General features: G+C 35.1%; 1 protein-coding gene across 9 annotated transcripts in view; it reads left to right on the top strand.

Annotated features, from left to right (window-relative positions):
* Window positions 1–18,826, top strand: part of RPS6KB1 (ribosomal protein S6 kinase B1) — a 40,752-nt gene that overhangs the window by 7,942 nt on the left and 13,984 nt on the right. For 5 of the 9 annotated variants that reach the window (XR_008997306.1, XM_036879908.2, XM_036879902.2 and 2 more), the window contains exons 2-12: window positions 413–462; window positions 1,472–1,592; window positions 2,888–2,956; window positions 11,173–11,320; window positions 13,348–13,405; window positions 14,846–14,946; window positions 16,736–16,826; window positions 17,003–17,093; window positions 17,593–17,700; window positions 17,974–18,036; window positions 18,219–18,296. Coding sequence is in view for 7 of the 9 variants with exons in the window: in XM_036879908.2 (XP_036735803.1) it covers window positions 413–462; window positions 1,472–1,592; window positions 2,888–2,956; window positions 11,173–11,320; window positions 13,348–13,405; window positions 14,846–14,946; window positions 16,736–16,826; window positions 17,003–17,093; window positions 17,593–17,700; window positions 17,974–18,036; window positions 18,219–18,296 (978 nt within the window). In the remaining 2 variants the exon portion in view is untranslated. Of the gene's footprint in view, window positions 1–412; window positions 463–1,471; window positions 1,593–2,887; window positions 2,957–11,172; window positions 11,321–13,347; window positions 13,406–13,601; window positions 14,290–14,845; window positions 14,975–16,735; window positions 16,827–17,002; window positions 17,098–17,592; window positions 17,701–17,973; window positions 18,037–18,218; window positions 18,297–18,826 lie in introns of those variants that run through there. The other 4 variants (XR_008997307.1, XM_036879910.2, XM_036879912.2 and 1 more) reach the window with 4 other exon arrangements.

Here is an 18,826-nt window from a genome sequence, read left to right as displayed (position 1 = left end):
GTTAGATAAGGCTTATAGCACTGTTAGTCTTACATATCAGAAGCAGATTAGAATAGCACTTTGTAGAAATCATTTGATTTATTTAGTAACTCATACTTAGAATGTGATGCCTATAATTTCATAATACAAAATATATTTTTTTGTATTCCACTGTGAGGAAAAACTCACCTGGTTTTGTTTGTAGATCATTGACAAGTAGTATCTACAGCTTAGTTGTCATATAAAACTAAAATTGAAATTTCCATAGCATTCTTTGCTTAACTTATTTTGCTTATCACCACATATGCATGTTATTAAAGCTTTGAGAATTTTTAAGCTGGTTTATTTCATTCTCCTTCAGTAGTGAGGTGAAGCTTCAAATTTTTCATGTTTATGAGATGATTTATTTTTAAATTTTTAATGTATTTTTCAGGGTCAGTTAAATGAAAGCATGGACCATGGGGGAGTTGGACCATATGAACTGTAAGTATATATGAAAAGATTTCTTTGTGCTGTCTTTCCTGCAAGTGGATTATATCAGCTCCAGTTCATAGTTATCATGTGATTCTAATAACCTGTTCTCAAATATCTAGTCATATATATAGCTATGGTTTATTGAGTTCGGCACCACTAATAACATATCCAGGATTTTTAAAGGATGTATGGATTTTCAAAAAAAAAATTCAAATTCGAAGTATAGTGAATATGAGTCTGAGTGGGTTAAGAATTTTTATTTAATGTAGAGAACAACCTTACTGAAAAATAAAACTTTTAGAAATGCCCCCTGAAGTTAGTTTCTTGTTCTGCTTATAAAACATCATTCAAACAGAGATTAGTAAAGTCTTAAGTCATTTTAGTCAAGCTCCATTGGATGAGTATGGTGATTGATCTGCCCTGTACCCTACCCTTATGGAAAAAGCCTTGGGTTAGGGGAGATTGAGATTACTCATATAGAAAGCATTTATATGACAGACAAAATTGCCATCCTTATTGGCATCTTTAAATCAAACTAAGAAGATGCATGGATACATTTATTAGCAAGAATTTTTGTAGCATAAAAACTTGAACTAATTGGTTGCTTTTAGAAAACTCCCAGATTTTCTGAAGTTGCCAAATGAAATTGGATAATACCTAATCTTATGTATTTTGAATGAAGTAAATTTGAATAACTAGAAGACATTTTCCTTTGTCAATTTAATAATACTTATTCAAGTTTATCTTTGTTTGGGGATGCTTAATGCTTATGAAAATGAATAATTGATAGCATATTCTTTAAATAAGCAGATAAGCAAACAAATATCAAGCTACATGGTAGATCTTGATCTACCATGTCAGTGACTCATTAGTTTGCTTACATCACAGATAGTAAATTTGCTATCATATATTTTTTTCCTTTTCCTTAATTGGATTACATATCTCTGCTCTTTCTAACAATATGCTGAAGGTAATTTAACTTTGTGAATTTACTTTTGGTTTTTGCTTTTCTCCCCAGTGGCATGGAACATTGTGAAAAATTTGAAATTTCAGAAACTAGTGTGAACAGAGGGCCAGAAAAAATCAGACCAGAATGTTTTGAGCTACTTCGGGTACTTGGTAAAGGGGGCTATGGAAAGGTAGGAAGAATTTTTTAAATGAGACCTTTATCTGTCTTGGGTAGATTAATTTTTATACCCTGGTTAAAACCCAGGGGATCCAGGAGTCTTCTTCAGTCTTTGTTTTCTAGCAATCAGCAAAGGGTCTGATCATTTATCTGGTATTATTTGAGGGGTGTACAGAAGTTCTCCCCTTTCTATCACCATACACATAAAAGCCTGTCACTTAGTAGACACGCTGTCGATGTTTGTTGAATAAATAAATAGGCAGCTGTGCCAGGCAGTCTATTATTAGAGGACTCACTCCTTTCTTTGGTTAAATGGTACCCTCTCTAGGTATTCTCTTAAAAAACAAACGACTCCTTATTTTCAAGAGGCATGGCACATTAAATTGTTAACTGCTACTGAGACCTTAAGCTGAATTGGTTTTCTTTGACCTGTAGTGTCTGGAGCAATGGAGTTAGGGAAGCTGAAGAATAAAAGATGGGAAAAGAAGGTGAAGAGACCTTTTTAGGTTCATAGTTTTGCCTAAGGATTTTAAATTTAAGACTTCACCTTTGTGTGTTCTTCCCAAGAAAATTTATACCTAGCCATTCTGTATCAAAAAATAGAATTTGAATAGCTATCTATCCCTAGTTACCAGCAAAGGGTATGTATTTAGTAATACATTTAATATTTAGGATTAAGTTTAAGTATTTATGCTATTACATAGTGTTAATTTTTGCAAAGATGACATTTGTAGTTTATTGGCAGGATAAGGACTCATCTAATGTGTTCCAATCATCTTGAATGTGTAACACATGTACTCTGAGTCACATATTTTAGCTGCTGCATGGAAGTGTTTTATATAGCTAGTCATTTTAAGGGATAGGTAAATGATAATGTCTGTCTATTATTAAACTGTTTTATGTGAAGTAAGAATAGTGGCATCCTTCAAAGAAATTTATGAAATGTTTTGTAATTTTTAAGTTTGGTATTATGTTTCTAGGAACCCTGATTATAGTTTTTTCTAAGCAAACTTGGATTTTATGTATAAAGTAACATGGAGTGATCATTAGACAGTCATTGCCCAACTTTGCCAGCAGATGTCAGCAGACCAAACAGAAAAGTCCCATGTTGTGTGGCAGATTTCACTACTAAATCTTTGTAGTATAGTCTGCTCTTTATTTCATCATTTTTGCACAGTTCTTTGTGTAAATAGTTTTTATAAGAATATAAGCTACTGTATCATTTGGTTTTTATAAGTAGGAATTAAGGCAGAGTTACTAGCATAGTTTAACTTGTAATAACAGACACACTTTTTATTTTTTATACAGGTTTTTCAAGTGCGTAAAGTAACAGGAGCAAATACTGGGAAAATATTTGCCATGAAGGTGCTTAAAAAGGTGATTCCTTTCCTCCTTCCCCCCATTATTATATTCTTAATTGCTATAAAATCTACATTTTGGCCTGAAATTCTCAGTCAAAAAATTATTTCTAACACAATTTTAAGTCTTCTTAGAATGTGGGATATGTTTCATTATTGACTCCTGTTTTATTTCTGTGTTATGAGGGAGAAAAGGAGAGCTTTTTCAAATATCCTGTCAGATAACTCTTTTAGCCTTTTGTTCAGCTTTCCATATTTCTAAGTAATAAGCATATTCTGCTACTGCTTCCTTCAGCAGTTTTAGAATTGTGTATTGACTTCTTATTTTACTCTTTTTTACTCCCTCCTTTCTCATCCTCTTCCAACAACTCTGTAAAACACCTTTCAGGCCAATGTTCTATGGTCATACTTATTAAATAATCTTTAGTGCCATTTATTTTCCTAGACACATCCCATAGGAACCTTCTGTCTCCCTGTTCCCATCTGTGCTGAAAGCTCTCTAGGCATAGCTCTCATTACTGGACTTCCCTTCGCCACAGTCCTTGGAATCCTGTTGGCCCCTTCAATGTTGGATCCTTTGTCTCCTGGAATCCATATCATTCCCTTGTTTTAGTGACTATCTACTACAGGCTTCCTGAGAAAGAGTACATGAGAGTAAATGTTTTTGAAAATACTGCATATTTGAAAATTTCCATATTATACTTTTATACTTACTTGATTGTTTGGTATGATTTTAAAGTTGAAAATCATTTTCAGGATTTTGCTCCATTTTCATCTAGAGTTGAATATTTCTGTTGAGAAGTCCCTTGCCATTCTGACTCCCAATCCTTTATAGATTTATTTTCCTTTGAAGATATTAAAGATTTTCTTTTTATTTCTGATGTTGTAAATTTTTACCATGATGTGTCTTACTTTGATTCTTATTATTTTATTTATTTTCACTCTTTTAATCTTAAAAGTTTTGTTCCTTCAGCTCTAGGAAATTTTCTTGTATGGTCTCTGATAATTTTCCTTTCTACTCTATTCTCTTCTTAGAATTTCAGTTGGATGTTGGACCTCCTGCGCTGGGTTATCTATTTTTCTTTTCCATTTGTTCATTTCTTTGTCTTTTTGTTTACTTTCTGAAATTTTTTCTAAAAATTATTTTCTAGTCCTTTTACTGATTTTCTTTTTAGCTATCCTATTTGTAGTTCCCCAGAGCTCTTTCTGGTGTTTTTTCTTTTTATAGCAACCTTTCTTATGAGTATAGTATCTTCTCTTATTCCTGTGAGTGTTTTAATTATAATTCTTTGAAATGTTCTTTTTTCCATGCATTGTGTCTGTTTTCCAAGTTCCTATTTTTCTTTTTTTTTTTTAGTTTCTTCCATATCAAAGGCTTTCTGTAGATGTCTGCTGTCCTTCATTAGTTGGTCATATTTAAGAGTGGAACTCTGAAAACCTTTTCAGAAGTTCTATGTATGTAGACTTCTTTGTAGGGCAGTCATGGGATTAGCTGGTAATTGAGACTTCAAAATAGCAGTGTCTGTAGGTCTTTTCTCTGGTATGGATCATTTGGTGCTGAGGAAGACCCTCTGTTCTTTCACCTGTGAAAAGCATTCTGGAGCTAGATGTGGACTTTTACTAAAGTCAGGTCTTTAAGTTTAACACTTCACTCTGTATCTGGTCCTTCACTTTTTTTCGGGAGAGTACATTTCTCCAATTGGTAGTTCCCTAGCTGTTTGGTGTGGGGATGGGAACATTTTTGGTCTGTCTGTTCTTTATGCAGGCTGCAGTTACTCTCCCAGTTTTTCAGTCCTCTACCTTCTGCTTTCTGTAGTCCCTAATGACTAATTTTTTCCTTTTCTTTCTTTTTAGTTTTGCCTCTAATTTTTTAACCCTGCTAGGGTTCTATAAATGGAAACAAATTTTTTGAGTTATTCCTCTTTGCAGGCATTTAGGTTTGATCGTATTCTACTCCACAAAGTCATGTACCATTGCTTTATCCCAATTCTGTCATCACCTTTTGAGGTGTGGAGTTAACACATTTCCTAGTTTTATTGAAGGTGGATTATGTGCATTTGGTTTCTTGTTCTTTGGATTTGGGATTAATTTCTGAAAAAAGCGGTCTTGAAACAAGTTTTGTTAGAAAACTATATTAAAAGACAATCAAAATTACTTGAAAAAATGACAGTTTGTAGTATTTTGGTTTATCTTCCTGATTTTAACATAAGTAGTACAAGTGACTTCTTAATTTAAAAGCTGAGGAACAAGTACTGTGACCACAACTTATTGGTGATTGTCTTAAAGAAGCCATTTAGATATTCTGAACATTAATTTCTGTAACAGTAAATCGGGATTAATCTGCTATCTGGCTTTCCCATTAGAATCATTTGAGACCAATGATATTTTTAATCTATGAAACAGGTATAGAATTGGAGATAGTATAATAATGCTTGTTCTAGAAATGTTGAAAGAAGTACCTGTCAAAGATTCTTAGAGTAATCCATTCCTTTTGATATGATTATTTATGTCTGATAATCAGGGGTGACCATAATTAGTCATAATTCTATCTTGAATGAAGCTTGTTTTTGGTGCTGATATCTTTAATGAAAAGGAGAGGATTTTGAGGTTTTTTCCTCCACTGATAGTGGGCACGGTGTATTGGGAGATCCATAAACTTAATTCCTACTAAATGTCAGGCCTCCTTTTGGGGCCAAGGTTATAAGATGTAACTTGCTTTCCTCTCCTTTTGCTTAGTCACCACTCTTTCTTACTCTTAGGGTTTTTCTTTCCTCAAGCTGGGACAGAATCAGATACTATTGCATTCTTTCCTTGCTGTCTCTGGAAACACACCCCCAGCAAAAATAATGAAAGTGGAGAGGCTACTAGAGTTTAAGTGCAGGGTTTTAATTCCTAAGTCCCTATATAGCATGACTGTATGCTCCCTTTGAGTTTCTTATTTTATTACTTTGGAAGCTAGACTACTAATCCTCCTGACCTCAAAATTTGGTAAGATTATACCTCTTTCCAACCTTAAAGATGAAATCAGAGGAGAACTAGGTGTCTCCTTATCTTAAATGAGTTATTTGTATCTGGACCTTCTATCTGGATTTATCAGTTTTCCTAGGATTCTTTACTCCGTACAGGAATTGACCCGTTTTGGTATTTGCTCATGGTGGAATGAAAAGACTCACCTACCTCTCTATCCTGCCAGTTGCAACAGAAATGTACTCTGGAAGCAGAATACTGTTAAATGTAATACTGTTACATGGCATTTGTTCAGCCCACACTAAATTTTAGAACCTTTGGCCAGAGGTGTTTTGACTCACAGATTGGTCATACTTCTTCCATTCCTTCTTTTATTGAACCATTTGAGAACTTGCAATATGCCAGTCATTGTGCTAGATACTAAGGTTTTGCATTAGAGACCAGCATAATCTCTGCTTGTCACTTTGCTTACTGTACAAGTCAAGAGAAGAACTGATAAACTTATGCTTACAAATACTCTTCTATCCTGTGGACAAAACCCTTTCTACTTTGAAGTTTAAGCCTATTCCGCTCTCACCGTTTTTAATCTTTTTTCCCCTATTTGCAAGTCTTGTTATTCTGGTTGAATTGTCATTGTATTGAATAAGTAGTCTATAGCCTAACCTTCTAATTCCTTGATGATCTCAATTCTGTCAGCTTTCACCTCCATTCATCAGCCACCACCAGCCCCCCATGCCTGTATTCACCACCTCTGAAATACTGGTCTGTAATAGAATAGTAACTTTCTCACTTTATTCCCACAATGCCTTGTTTTGGCCCTAAGCCCTTTAGTCCTTTGACCTTTATGGATTTTTTTCTGACATTCTTAGCCCCCTTCTTATATCTGTTTATTCTGAATCCAGCCTAATCCGCATAATCTGCCATTTCAGTCACTTCCTAGCCCCATTGACCTTAAGTTTAGAAAGTCCCCATCTTAATCAATTTAGTTGTTAATGCTCCTTTATTCCTGTATCTCAGCTACTGAGCATTACTGGCAGAAACTTGTAGATTGTGGCTGGGACAAATTTGTAGTCCCCAACTTATTTGGATCCTGAGTACTTACCTGACGTTTTTCTACCTGTCTCCAGACAACTACTTCATTCTCTATAACTATTAGAGCCTTTGTTATCGGTCCCTCTGCCTCTTTCAGCAGACACTCTCTCTTTCTATTTGAGGCTGTCACAGGTGATTCCCTTCAACTTCCTGTTCTAATTCCTACCCTAGTACCATATTAATCTTCATTTTCACCTGGCTTTACTTACTTCTCTCTAGTCTTGGTGGGAGATGTGTTCTTCCTCCTTTCCATGGCTAAGCCCTCTTTTTATGTTTTGGATTTCACCTCTTCTGCCTGTTCAGGGTTATTTTTCTGTCACTTCTCTCTTTTTTTTTTTTCTGTCCTCTATCCTGACATCTTTCTCTTTTAAATGTATTCATATCTTTGCCATATTTAGCAAAACAAATCCTTCCTACATTTAGGGTGTCCCTGTAGCTTCCTACCCTCTTTGCTTTCCATAGCTGAGTTTCTTGAAAAGTCATGTTTTATTCTTTTTTCAGTCACTATATTTTAACTTATTGACTACTATTTCAATGAAACTCTTGTCTCCTAATTCACCACCAATCTCTTAATTGCCGAATCCAGTGCCCCTTACTGAACCCATCCGTTAATTATCTCTCTGTTGAAGCTATTGACCACAGCATTTTGAAACACTGCTCCCTTGACTTCTTTTTTTTTTTAGATAATTATTTTTTATTGAAGGGTAGTTGACACACAGTATTACATTACATTAGTTTCAGGTGTACAACACAGTGATTCAACATTTATATACATGATAATTCTAAGTACCAGCTATCACCATACCAAGTTGTTACAATATTTTGACTATATTCCTTATGCTATACATTACATCCCGGTTGCTTATTTATTTTACAATTGGAAGTGTGTACTTTTTCTTGGTTGTTGTTGTTAGGGCATCTCTCATATTTATTGATCAAATGGTTGTTAACAACAATAAAATTCTGTATAGGGGAGTCAATGCTCAATGCACAATCATTAATCCACCCCAAGCCTAATTTTCGTCAGTCTCCAATCTTCTGAAGCATAACGAACAAGTTCTTACATGGAGAACAAATTCTTACATAGTGAATAAGTTACATGTGCTCCCTTGACTTCTGTGATTCTGCTTTACTAATTTTTCATCTTAGCGGTTAGTCTCATGCTTCTCAGACTTTCTCAAAATTACTTATTTAAAAAGAAATCAAGCTTCCCAAGCACTTAAAAGATAACATATCTGAAAGTTTTCAAATTTTCCAAAGAGTTGAAAGAACAGTGCAGTGATCACCAGTTTAGTTTGCTGTATTTTCTTTGCCCTCCGTCTCTCCATCCTCCCCCTCTACATATGTATATATGATATGGCATAGACTTTTTTTGAAGAGTCCAGGCCAGTCGTTTTTCACAGTATCTCTTAATTTGATATGTTTCATTGTTTCTGCATGGAAACACTTACATTATACGTTTAAGTTAAATACTTTTTGCAGAAGTATTTTGCAGGAGTATTGTGTCTCCAGTTCATGGGCTCAGGAGGCATCTTATGTCCATCCATCCCATTATTGAGCAAGATTGGGTTTGCTCACTTGGTTGAAATGGTGTCCACCAGACTCTCCACTGTACAAACACCTTTTCCCTTTGTAATTAATAAATATCTATGTGTGAATATCAGTTACCCAGTAGTTTTATCATGTTGTTTCTTGTCAAATCAATTATTAGTATAGTGATTATAAAATGGAGACTTTTCTGTGTTTATCACCTTTTTCTGTATTGTCCTTCTGTAAAGAATTTTTCATGCTTCCTTTTTAAACTTAATTTTTTAAGAGTCAGTATGGACTTTTTTCTAATGTGTTATGCATTTTTTTCATTTTGGTCCTCAAATTGTCCCAACTTCTGCTAGAGAGAACTCTATTAAGATAGCTCTGTGTCCTTTTAACATGTCTCTGTCAGTTTTTTGAGTACTTCCTTCCTTTGTGGTACAACAAAGTTCTCTGAGTTTACCTTGCCCTTTCCCTGACCCTCCCCTAGAACCATCTGTTTCTCCAAGGAACCCTGGTTTCTTTTCGTAGAAAAAGCAAGATCTTGCTACTAAAATGTCATTGCTCTGGCGCTTTCAGTGGATGGAGCTAGGAAGTTTTTGTTGTATTTGCAATTGTGGCTTCATATTGCTATCCCTAATTCCAAGCCAATTCCATAGGGTTCTTCTTCTTCTTTCAGTCTGTATTTACATCTCTGTTTTTCCACAGTGAAGTCTGGTAATGATAGCAATACATTACTTATTTGCTCAGTTTTACAATATATGCATAATGGGTTGAGAATTATAATACCAATGCTATTAGCAGCTACAAATCTACTAAGTGTGGTATCAGCTACAAATCTACTAAGTGTGGTATAAGATTTTTCTGCAATTTTTCTTATGCTCACATATATGCAACTAAGAGGGTGCAGTGTAAAATTCTTTAAATATCTTTTTTCTCCTATGGTAAAATTATCAATTAAATATATGTATTTCTGTTATATTCAATTTTGTTTCCCTTCCCCCTCCTTGTTGCTAAAATTTCATTTTTGGAATGTATAAACCATTAACATTGTTCAGAATTCAAAATCTCTACTTTATAATCACAATAATATTTGATTTAGATAAGAAAAAACATTAGTGGTAAAACCATTGAGGTTTTACTCAGAATATATATTCAAAAGCCCCATTCCCTTTCCTACATTTCCACTGTCATTAGCTTTTGGTTGATCTTAGTTGTGTTCATTATTGCGGGTATAAGCAGATACATGTCTATATTCTTAGTACATCCCTTTTTTAAACAAAAGGAGCATACTGTGTATACTGCTGTGCCATATGTGCTCTTTTGCACTGTGCTTTCATAGTGTCGTTCCATATTCCTTTTATAGCTGTTCTACACATTGTGTAGATAGTCCATACGTTTTCAGCAATATCCTATGCATGGGCTTTTAGGTTGTTTCTGATGTTTCGCTTTTATGAATAATATTCCAACTGGAATTTAGTCCTAGAACTTAGACTTAACATGTCCAAAACAATGCATCATTTTTCCAGAGCTTTTTTCTTCACTGCATTGCATTATTGAATAACATCAATTTCTATCACATTACTTAAGCAGAAACCACAGTTATCTTCATTTCTTATATGTAGTCAGTCATCAAGTACTAATGATGTACTTTATTTACCCTTTCTTCCTTTCCTCCCCACCCCACCTTTATTTTCTTAGTTTTAGGTCTTACTTCTTGCTTAGTTTACTATATACTAGCCTCCTAACTGGTCTCATTTCTTCCCTAAAATTCCTTTACTGCTGCTACTAGAACTGTCTTTCTTAAAGCCAAGGGTTATTCATTTCCTTTACCTCAGCATTTCTCCTCTGTCTCTGCTCTGAGATAAGATTCAAACACCTTTGCCTAGATGCCCAGGCCTTCCATTTCCTGGCCTCCACCTGCATTTCCAGCGTAATCTTTTTTTTTTTTTTGTATCATTAATCTACAATTACATGAAGAACATTATGTTTACCAGGCTCCCCCCTTCACCAAGTCCCCCCCCACATACCCCTTCACAGTCACTGTCCATCAGCGTAGTAAGATTCCAGCATAATCTTTAACTACATCTAACCATATTAAACTACTTACAGATTTCCTCGACATGTCCTGTCAAGCCTCTTTTGCTCTGAGAATGCCTTTTCTTACTCTCCACATTTCATCATAAGAACTTTTCATAATACAACTTAGATACTGCCACCTCCAGGAAGACTTCTTACCAGGTCAGATGCAGTTCCCTTGTTCTCTGATGTGTTTTACCTCCTTAAGACATCTCTCTCTTCCCTGAGATTTGGGCTCCTATGGGCTGAAGACTTCTGTTAGTTTGCTTTCTTCTAAAAGAGCCTAGAGCAAAGTAAACCGTTAGTGAATATATGAATAAGCTTGATCTGTTTACACTTTAAAAAAAAGTATCTTTAGGTTTCATTTACATGTTCACTACAGAGAAATCCAGACAGTGCAGATATCTGTAAGGATTGAATATCTTCCATTATTTCTATCTAAGTCTCTAAGGGGAATTATGATTAATAGTTTAATATTGGCAGGGAAAGCACAAAATAGATTTTCCAGTTACTATAGAATAAAAATGTCTACTATTTTGTTCTTATAGATCATCTCTTTTCCTTTAGGCAATGATAGTAAGAAATGCTAAAGATACAGCTCATACAAAAGCAGAGCGGAATATTCTGGAGGAAGTAAAGCATCCCTTCATTGTGGATTTAATTTATGCCTTTCAGACCGGTGGAAAACTCTACCTCATCCTTGAGTATCTCAGTGGTCAGTACACACAGTTTGGTGAAATTATTTGCATTTTCTCCAGAAACTGGGTCAAAACATGATTTTCCAGTGGAAAAATGCCTTTTTCCTAATGTGATCAAATAGTTCTTAAAATTGACAGATATATTGACATAAGGAATTCAGATATGACCAAATGTTTCTTTTTGCAGACAAATAGGAAGGAAACTTTAAAGGTTAAGTTTTTTCCCCATCTGTGAAATTTTATCTTAATTCCTTTTGTAATCAGTTACTTAGCAAAATATCAAACATCTAGTTGATAACAAACCCATCAAACTGACTGCACTTGGGTAAGATACTAAAATTCAAATCATTAAAATATTTCTATCTAAACTGAAATGGAAAACTTACTGAGAGAATTGTTTAAGATATTCAGTGTTTTTGGAATTGCATCTCTAAACAGAAGAGTTTTTGGTTTAATATAGCCTTATTGATAGATTATGCAGTTTACATTAGATATCTACATTTTCTGGGTCTTACCGCCTCTTAGGAACTTGCTGCTCCCCATATCATTTCTAGATTATAGGTTATCTATTCCCAGCAAACACACTTGAGTTTTCTGAAAAATAGACTTCATCATAGCCTACAACATGGAATAGAAAGCTATAAAATTCAGTAGCTTTTTTTTTTATTATGCAACTTTATTTTGACATAATTTCAGATTTGTACGAAAAAGAATAGTATGAAGAATTCCTATGTACCCTTCACCTAGATTCCCCAAGTGTTATTGTTTTACCACAATTGTTGTTTCATCTTCCTCTCTCTCTCCCTCTTTGTATGTACATATGTGTGTGTGTGTGTATATATATACACATAAATTTTTTCTGAACTGTTTTAAGAGAGTGTTGCAAACATGATTTCCCTTTATCCATAAATATTTTCTAGTCTATGACACTATCTTACATAACTGTAATAAAATTACCAAAAATAGGAAATTAACATCAGTAATATCTTTCCTTGGAGTCCTTTAATCTGGACTAGTTCTTCAGTCTTTGTCTTTCATGACATTGATGTGTTTTGAGGAGTACAGGCCAGTTATTTTGTAGAATGAATCAATTTAGACTTATCTGATGTTCCCTTAGGATTAGATTCAGGTTATGCATTTTTGGGAGGACCATGGAAGTGACGTTGTGTCCTTCTGTGTCTATCAGATCAGGAGGTACATAATGTTTATATCTTTGTTTCATTATGATTGATGTTAACTTTGATCACATGTATATGATGATGTCTGCCAGTTTTACCCCAGTGAAGTTTTCCCTTTGTTATTAGTAAGTGTCTTGAGGAGATACTTTGAGATTATTTAAATATCTTGTCCCTCATCAGCTTTCACATACAGTTTTAGCATCCACTGATTCTTGCCTGAAACAACTATGATGGTTGCCAAGTGATTTTTCTTATTCCATCATGCCTCATTCACTTATTATTTGACATTCTACTGTAATGAAGAACTTTCCCTTCTCCCCCATTTAAAATTAATTTATCTGTTCATTGATTAACATCATTGTGGACTCATTGATTCTAAGATTGTTCAGTGAATTATAGCCTTTTATTATCATTACTTACTTCCGTAATCAAATCACACCATACTTTTTACAAGGCCACTGCCAGGTTCATCTAGTTTAAGAGTTCTGAAAATATGGAATATGGACATTCACTAATTTGCAAGGGTGGTTTAATTGTGTACTAACATTTTTCTACTTATGGATAGAATGTTAAAGAAGTCTTAGTTCAGATTTTTTTTACTTCAGGTCTGGAATTTTAAAAATATTTTTAAGTTTATTAATGTAAAACTAGAATTATAAAACTTACATATTTCACACAAGAAAGAGAACACTGCTAAAAATAGAATCCTGAGGACAGTCTTAAACCTATTAATTTTTAGTGTCTATATATTTTTTTTAGGAGCTAGTGTCTCTTAATTATACTTAAAAGGAAAACACAAACCTCCCATTAGGAATGGCTTGGAAATAGATAGATTTTTTTCTAAGGACTTCTCCATTTCTTTACAGGAGGAGAATTATTTATGCAGTTAGAAAGAGAGGGAATATTTATGGAAGACACAGCCTGGTAAGTGAAATTTTTGTGGTTGCATGGATTCAGGTAATGAATGATTCATATAATTAAAAGCAAAGCCCTATTCTCACTCTGGGCAGCCAGATAATTCAATAAATTGCTCTGGAGCCAGTCACTTAGGACTTCATGGGGGAGAAGCAGCTTTGGGACTGGGCAACTTTTGGAGGTCACATCATTCCTTTGCCTCCAGGCCTTGGGTGGAACGTTCTTCGTGCCAGTCCTAACAGAACCCTTCTCACTGGGGCTTTCTTTCCTTGAATTGGTAAGCTGCCTGCATTTGCTGTGGGTGAGTGTGGTTTTCCAGGGAAACTTTATGTGTGGAACAATGGAAAGTATCAGAACTCATCTCCTCTTTTTTTTTTGGACTTTCCAGTTCCCAAGGTGCAGTCTTAGGGAGATGATAAGCCTGCACACATCATCTGTGGATTGATTCTATGGCCAGGATGGGATCTACCCTCTTATTGCTTAAGATGGCATCTGCTTCAAATTAAAAATATGCACATCCTTTTGTGAGATGACATTATTGGGTAACAAATCAGTTTATCCTACACATTAATTGAATAGAAAACACTTAAATGTTTTTTCTACCTTAATTACCAAACTGCATTCCATTGTTTAATTTCAGGCCTTTTGAAACACAGAAGCTACATTTAAGAGCCTTAGGAATGAAGTGCCCTTTTTTGGAGGAGGCTCTCTGAGCTGTGTTGGAGGCTATGTTTGTGGTAGTGGTAGCTGTGAAACTGCCTCAGTCCTCTAGGACACACCCTCTCCATCCTGGAGTAATCTGCAGGATTGCAACATTGTTATGCAGCCAGTATTGCAGTGCCTTGTGCTTTTCCAATCCAGACAGGGTTGACTCAGCCCTTTATTCTTTTGAGGTAGATAAATTTGAGTGTCACACAGTTTGTAGTTGTGGGCTGGCTGGCAAGAGGGAGGGCAGGTACTGTGGGCATGAACTGTATATAAATATGCAGCTGTTATTGAGTAAGGGATAAGTGGGTTTTCTAAGGGTCAGGCATCTTTTGAAACTAAGACTTGATCTGTGAAAATAACAAAGTTCCTATTTCCTGTGGGATTTTAAAATTGGGGGTGGGTGGGAAAAATTTGCTTTGATCGGAATGACTTTTGGCCCAATTGCTACACAGAACAAAACATGCCCAGTGACAGTTTGGCATATTCTGGATTTCCTTGCAATTTTAGCAATATGTTTTAATGATGAAATAAAACATTTTATAGTTTCACTCAATGAGTGAAACATAAATATCTCCATGCCTTTTGGCAACATCCTATACCATCTCTTTCCCCCATACCCACCCCCACCCCACTAATTTGGTCTTTGGTGCATGTCTATTTCTTTCAAGGAATTTCACTCCATACATAAACTGCTTTGAGTAGATTACTCTTTTAATTTTATTAAACCACTTTTGTTTCCAGCTTTTACTTGGCAGAAATCTCCATGGCTTTGGGGCATTTACATCAAAAGGGGATCATCTACAGAGACCTGAAGCCGGAGAATATCATGCTTAATCACCAAGGTGGAGATATACCGTAAACAATTCTATAGTAAATAATCATCTTCAAATCCTCCCACATAGGTCATAGTCATTTTCAAAGCTCCATGTTCATGTGTTTATTATTATACATTACTCTTTCAGAATTTATGGCATCCTGATACTTGCTGAGATTTAAGTATTTATGGTTGAAGAGTTTAAATGGAGTTGAGGATAACTGGCCAGTCAACTGCGTTTTCTGGTTTAATGCTTACTTTCTATAGCTTGCCATTCTTTTGAAATCCTTACATAAAGTGTGGTGAGCCAAAAGGCAGTCCAAACACTAATTTTGGTTTGTTCCTAAATTGGAAAGTAAATCTTAACTTTATAAATTGAGTTTTCTTTAATGATGAAAATACTTAAGTATTAGAAGCAATATTTTTTATGATGAAATTAAGTAATGCTGTAAAAAGAAAGGATTAGGATTGAACCAAAATATTTGATGTAGCCTTGGACATAAATGTTTAATAGGCATCAGTTTATTCTTGCTGTTTGCAACAATAGACATAAAAGTCAAACAGACTAATATTTTCTACAGCTATAGGTAGAGCAAAGTGAGCCTTGAATACAAGTGCATGCCACTACACACAGTTCATTTTACGTGAGAGTCATCTGGGCTTGGTAGGCTTGGCAGTTCACTCATACCTGAGAGGAGCAAAGAGCCAGCCAGGGTATTGGGAAGCTGGCAGCAGCTGCTGATCCTTAGCTAGCTGCAAATGGTGCATAGGATAGTTAGCTGTTTTAAATTCATAGACAGAAAATAGTGTATGGATAACTGATGCCAATATAAATATATCAAGTTGTGGGGTTTTTCCCCCCCCCCTTTTTCTTTTTCTAAGGAGAAATACTATACTTAAGCAAGTATATCATGGGAATCTATGTATTTTCCCTCCCTCCCTCCCTCCCAATTCTACCCCCATCTCCCCAAACCTGAATTCTGAGTCTGAATTCTAAGGCAAAGGATAGAATATGGGAAGTGACTAGTTTACTTCTTTGATCCTTAAGCTTAAGTGTGTCAGGTGACTCTGTAAAAATAAGGGTCATATTTCTTCTTCTGTGTGGCAGAGTAGAGTACACATTTACATTTGAATCAACAGACCATGCCTTTTCTTTCAAATAAACCTGTAATAGTAAGGTCCCTGGGATTATTGAACTATCACATATCTGATGACAGTTCAGTAAAACTAAAGTGAACTGAAATCTTCTTTGTGTAAGGTGTTAAGTTTTTCACTTTCCAGATCAGGGATGTTGGGCCTTTTCCGTGTAGCAGTTTCATTTCTTTTTCTGAACTGGTAGCACTGGCAGAATAAGCTAAGTTGTTATGGTGACTTTCTGAGGCCATTTTAAGAACTGTCAAGTCACAGTTCACTGTGATAAATGTGTATTTGCAGTACAGTACCACACCTTTGTTTAAAAAGTGCAGAATATCTTTATTAGGGGTTGTGTACTTAAACCATACTTTATCAAGAAGTTTTCCCAGGACTGACTTTGTCAGGATGGTGGAGGATTCCTAAAAGAAGCTGTTTCACTTTTTTCTCTCTCCTTATTTATCCTTTACTAAATACAAATTATATCATTGGCAAAAGATGACCTGCCCTAGCCTTAAAGAGTTAGCATCCCATTTTATGGATGGCACCTTGCTAGTTCTTGATATCTTAAAACAATTTTAAGGCAGAAAAAGTTAAGTGGAAAGATAGATTGTCTTGTATGTTATGTTCAAACACCACGTATTTAGAATTCTCAGAATAACATGCTATATAATCTTTCATTGTAGGTCATGTGAAACTAACAGACTTTGGACTATGCAAAGAATCTATTCATGATGGAACAGTCACACACACATTTTGTGGAACAATAGAATACATGTGAGCTGCATGTTGAAAGAAATATAACTGGTTTGGGGATAATAGCTAACTTTTACCTGGTTTAAGTACTAGTGTGCTAAATTTCCTATAGCATTTTTTCTGTACATTTAAAAATTCTTATTCAGATGATAAGCAAATGGATGAAATTTTTAGGCAAATTGTTTTTCTCATTGTAGGGCCCCTGAAATCTTGATGAGAAGTGGCCACAATCGTGCTGTGGATTGGTGGAGTTTGGGAGCATTAATGTATGACATGCTGACTGGAGCAGTAGGTGCACAGTTAAAAGTTGCATGTATTATGGTCTGTGCTGAGTACTTAATTAAACTACTACAGCAAGAGATTTTCCTGAGCATTTTGAAAATGTTACTGATGGAGTAATTTTTAAAAATCTAACACTAATAATGCTTTATTAGGCTGGTAGTTGTATAGGCCCTATATACTTTTAAAAACATTTTCATTTTTAAATTATCTATCTCACTATGGCAGTCCTGTGAAATAGATACTTCCTTTATTTTACAAATGGAGAAAATGAAACAAAGTCACGTGGCTCACCCATTACCACACATTTAATGGTGGAAACCCAGCTCCTTCCAGGACATTGCTATTTCCCCTGTCTCATTGCTACAAATCTTTAGCAGTCAGCCCGTATGACAGTGTACATTTCTGATACTTAAGCATAATTGACTAATTCAGAAAATAGATAATTCTGTTATTTCAAATTTGATTTTTTTATATGCTAATCTTTCTCACTCTCTTCCACTCTTAGCCCCCATTCACTGGGGAGAATAGAAAGAAAACAATTGACAAAATCCTCAAATGTAAACTCAATTTGCCTCCCTACCTCACACAAGAAGCCAGAGATCTGCTTAAAAAGGTAGGGTTCTTAAATAGGCAATCAAGCCATAAGCCACAACTACTGGAATTTAAATAGAATTGAATATACATTTTGAATATAGGATTATACACAAATAATGAACTAAAAAGCCTACAGTTTTCAGGCAAACTACAGATTTGTTTGTTTTTAAAAATTTTCTTCCCAGGCGGTATTTAGTAGTAATTAATAAATCATGATTTCTAAAGCAAAATAGAAAGCAAGTTCTATAAAGAAGAATAATTTGACAAAGTAATGTTTCTTTTCTCTCCAAAGCTGTTGAAAAGAAATGCTGCTTCTCGTCTTGGAGCTGGTCCTGGGGATGCTGGAGAAGTTCAAGTAGGGATTGGCATGTTTGGTGGTTTGAGGGGAAGATAATGCTAATTTTATGTATTTGTGACAGTTTTATATAGTTCTTATAAGCATGGCTTATTTTGTGATGGTAACTTCAAATAGGCAGTTAATTTGTCAATCCAGTGAAGTCTATTCCCCTTGACTTTTCTTCCTGATCTTTTTTCTAGGCTCATCCATTTTTCAGGCATATTAACTGGGAAGAACTGCTGGCTCGGAAGGTGGAGCCTCCCTTTAAACCTCTGTTGGTATGCATATGTGAAAGCATATAATTTTGTGGACCTGCTACTTTTTTAGAATAAGAACACCTTAGAGCAGTCAGAAACATTATGTTTATTAACAGTTCAAAAAACTTTGATCTACCCTCTCTTCTCTTAAGAATCTTTGTACAGTCTTTTCAAACTACTGCCAGCAGAAATTGATGACTGACTATATTAACTATTTATAAGTTGGTTGCATAACAAATATTTCAAGTAGTTGGGACTTTTGTGTTTTTTGCTTTGTTTTGTTTTGCCTAATTGAACCCTATATTAACTTTGGTTTCCTGGGAAGTTTTTTCTTCAAAATACAGAACATATGTGTATTATGAGTTTGCTAAAGTTGCTGTAACAAAGTACAACAAATTGGGTGGCTTAAACAACAGAAATCTATTGTGTCACAGTGAGAGACTCTGTTCTATGCCTCCCTCCTAGCTTTGGTGGTTTGCTGGCAATCTTTGGCATTCCTTGGCCTGTAGGCTCATCATGTGATCTCTGCCTTCATGTTCACATGGCATTCT

The sequence above is a fragment of the Manis pentadactyla genome, chromosome 4, assembly GCF_030020395.1.
Source record: "Manis pentadactyla isolate mManPen7 chromosome 4, mManPen7.hap1, whole genome shotgun sequence".
NCBI lineage: Eukaryota > Metazoa > Chordata > Mammalia > Pholidota > Manidae > Manis > Manis pentadactyla.
Note: the sequence above shows the minus strand (reverse complement) of the source record. Positions and strands in the feature narration are given on the sequence as shown.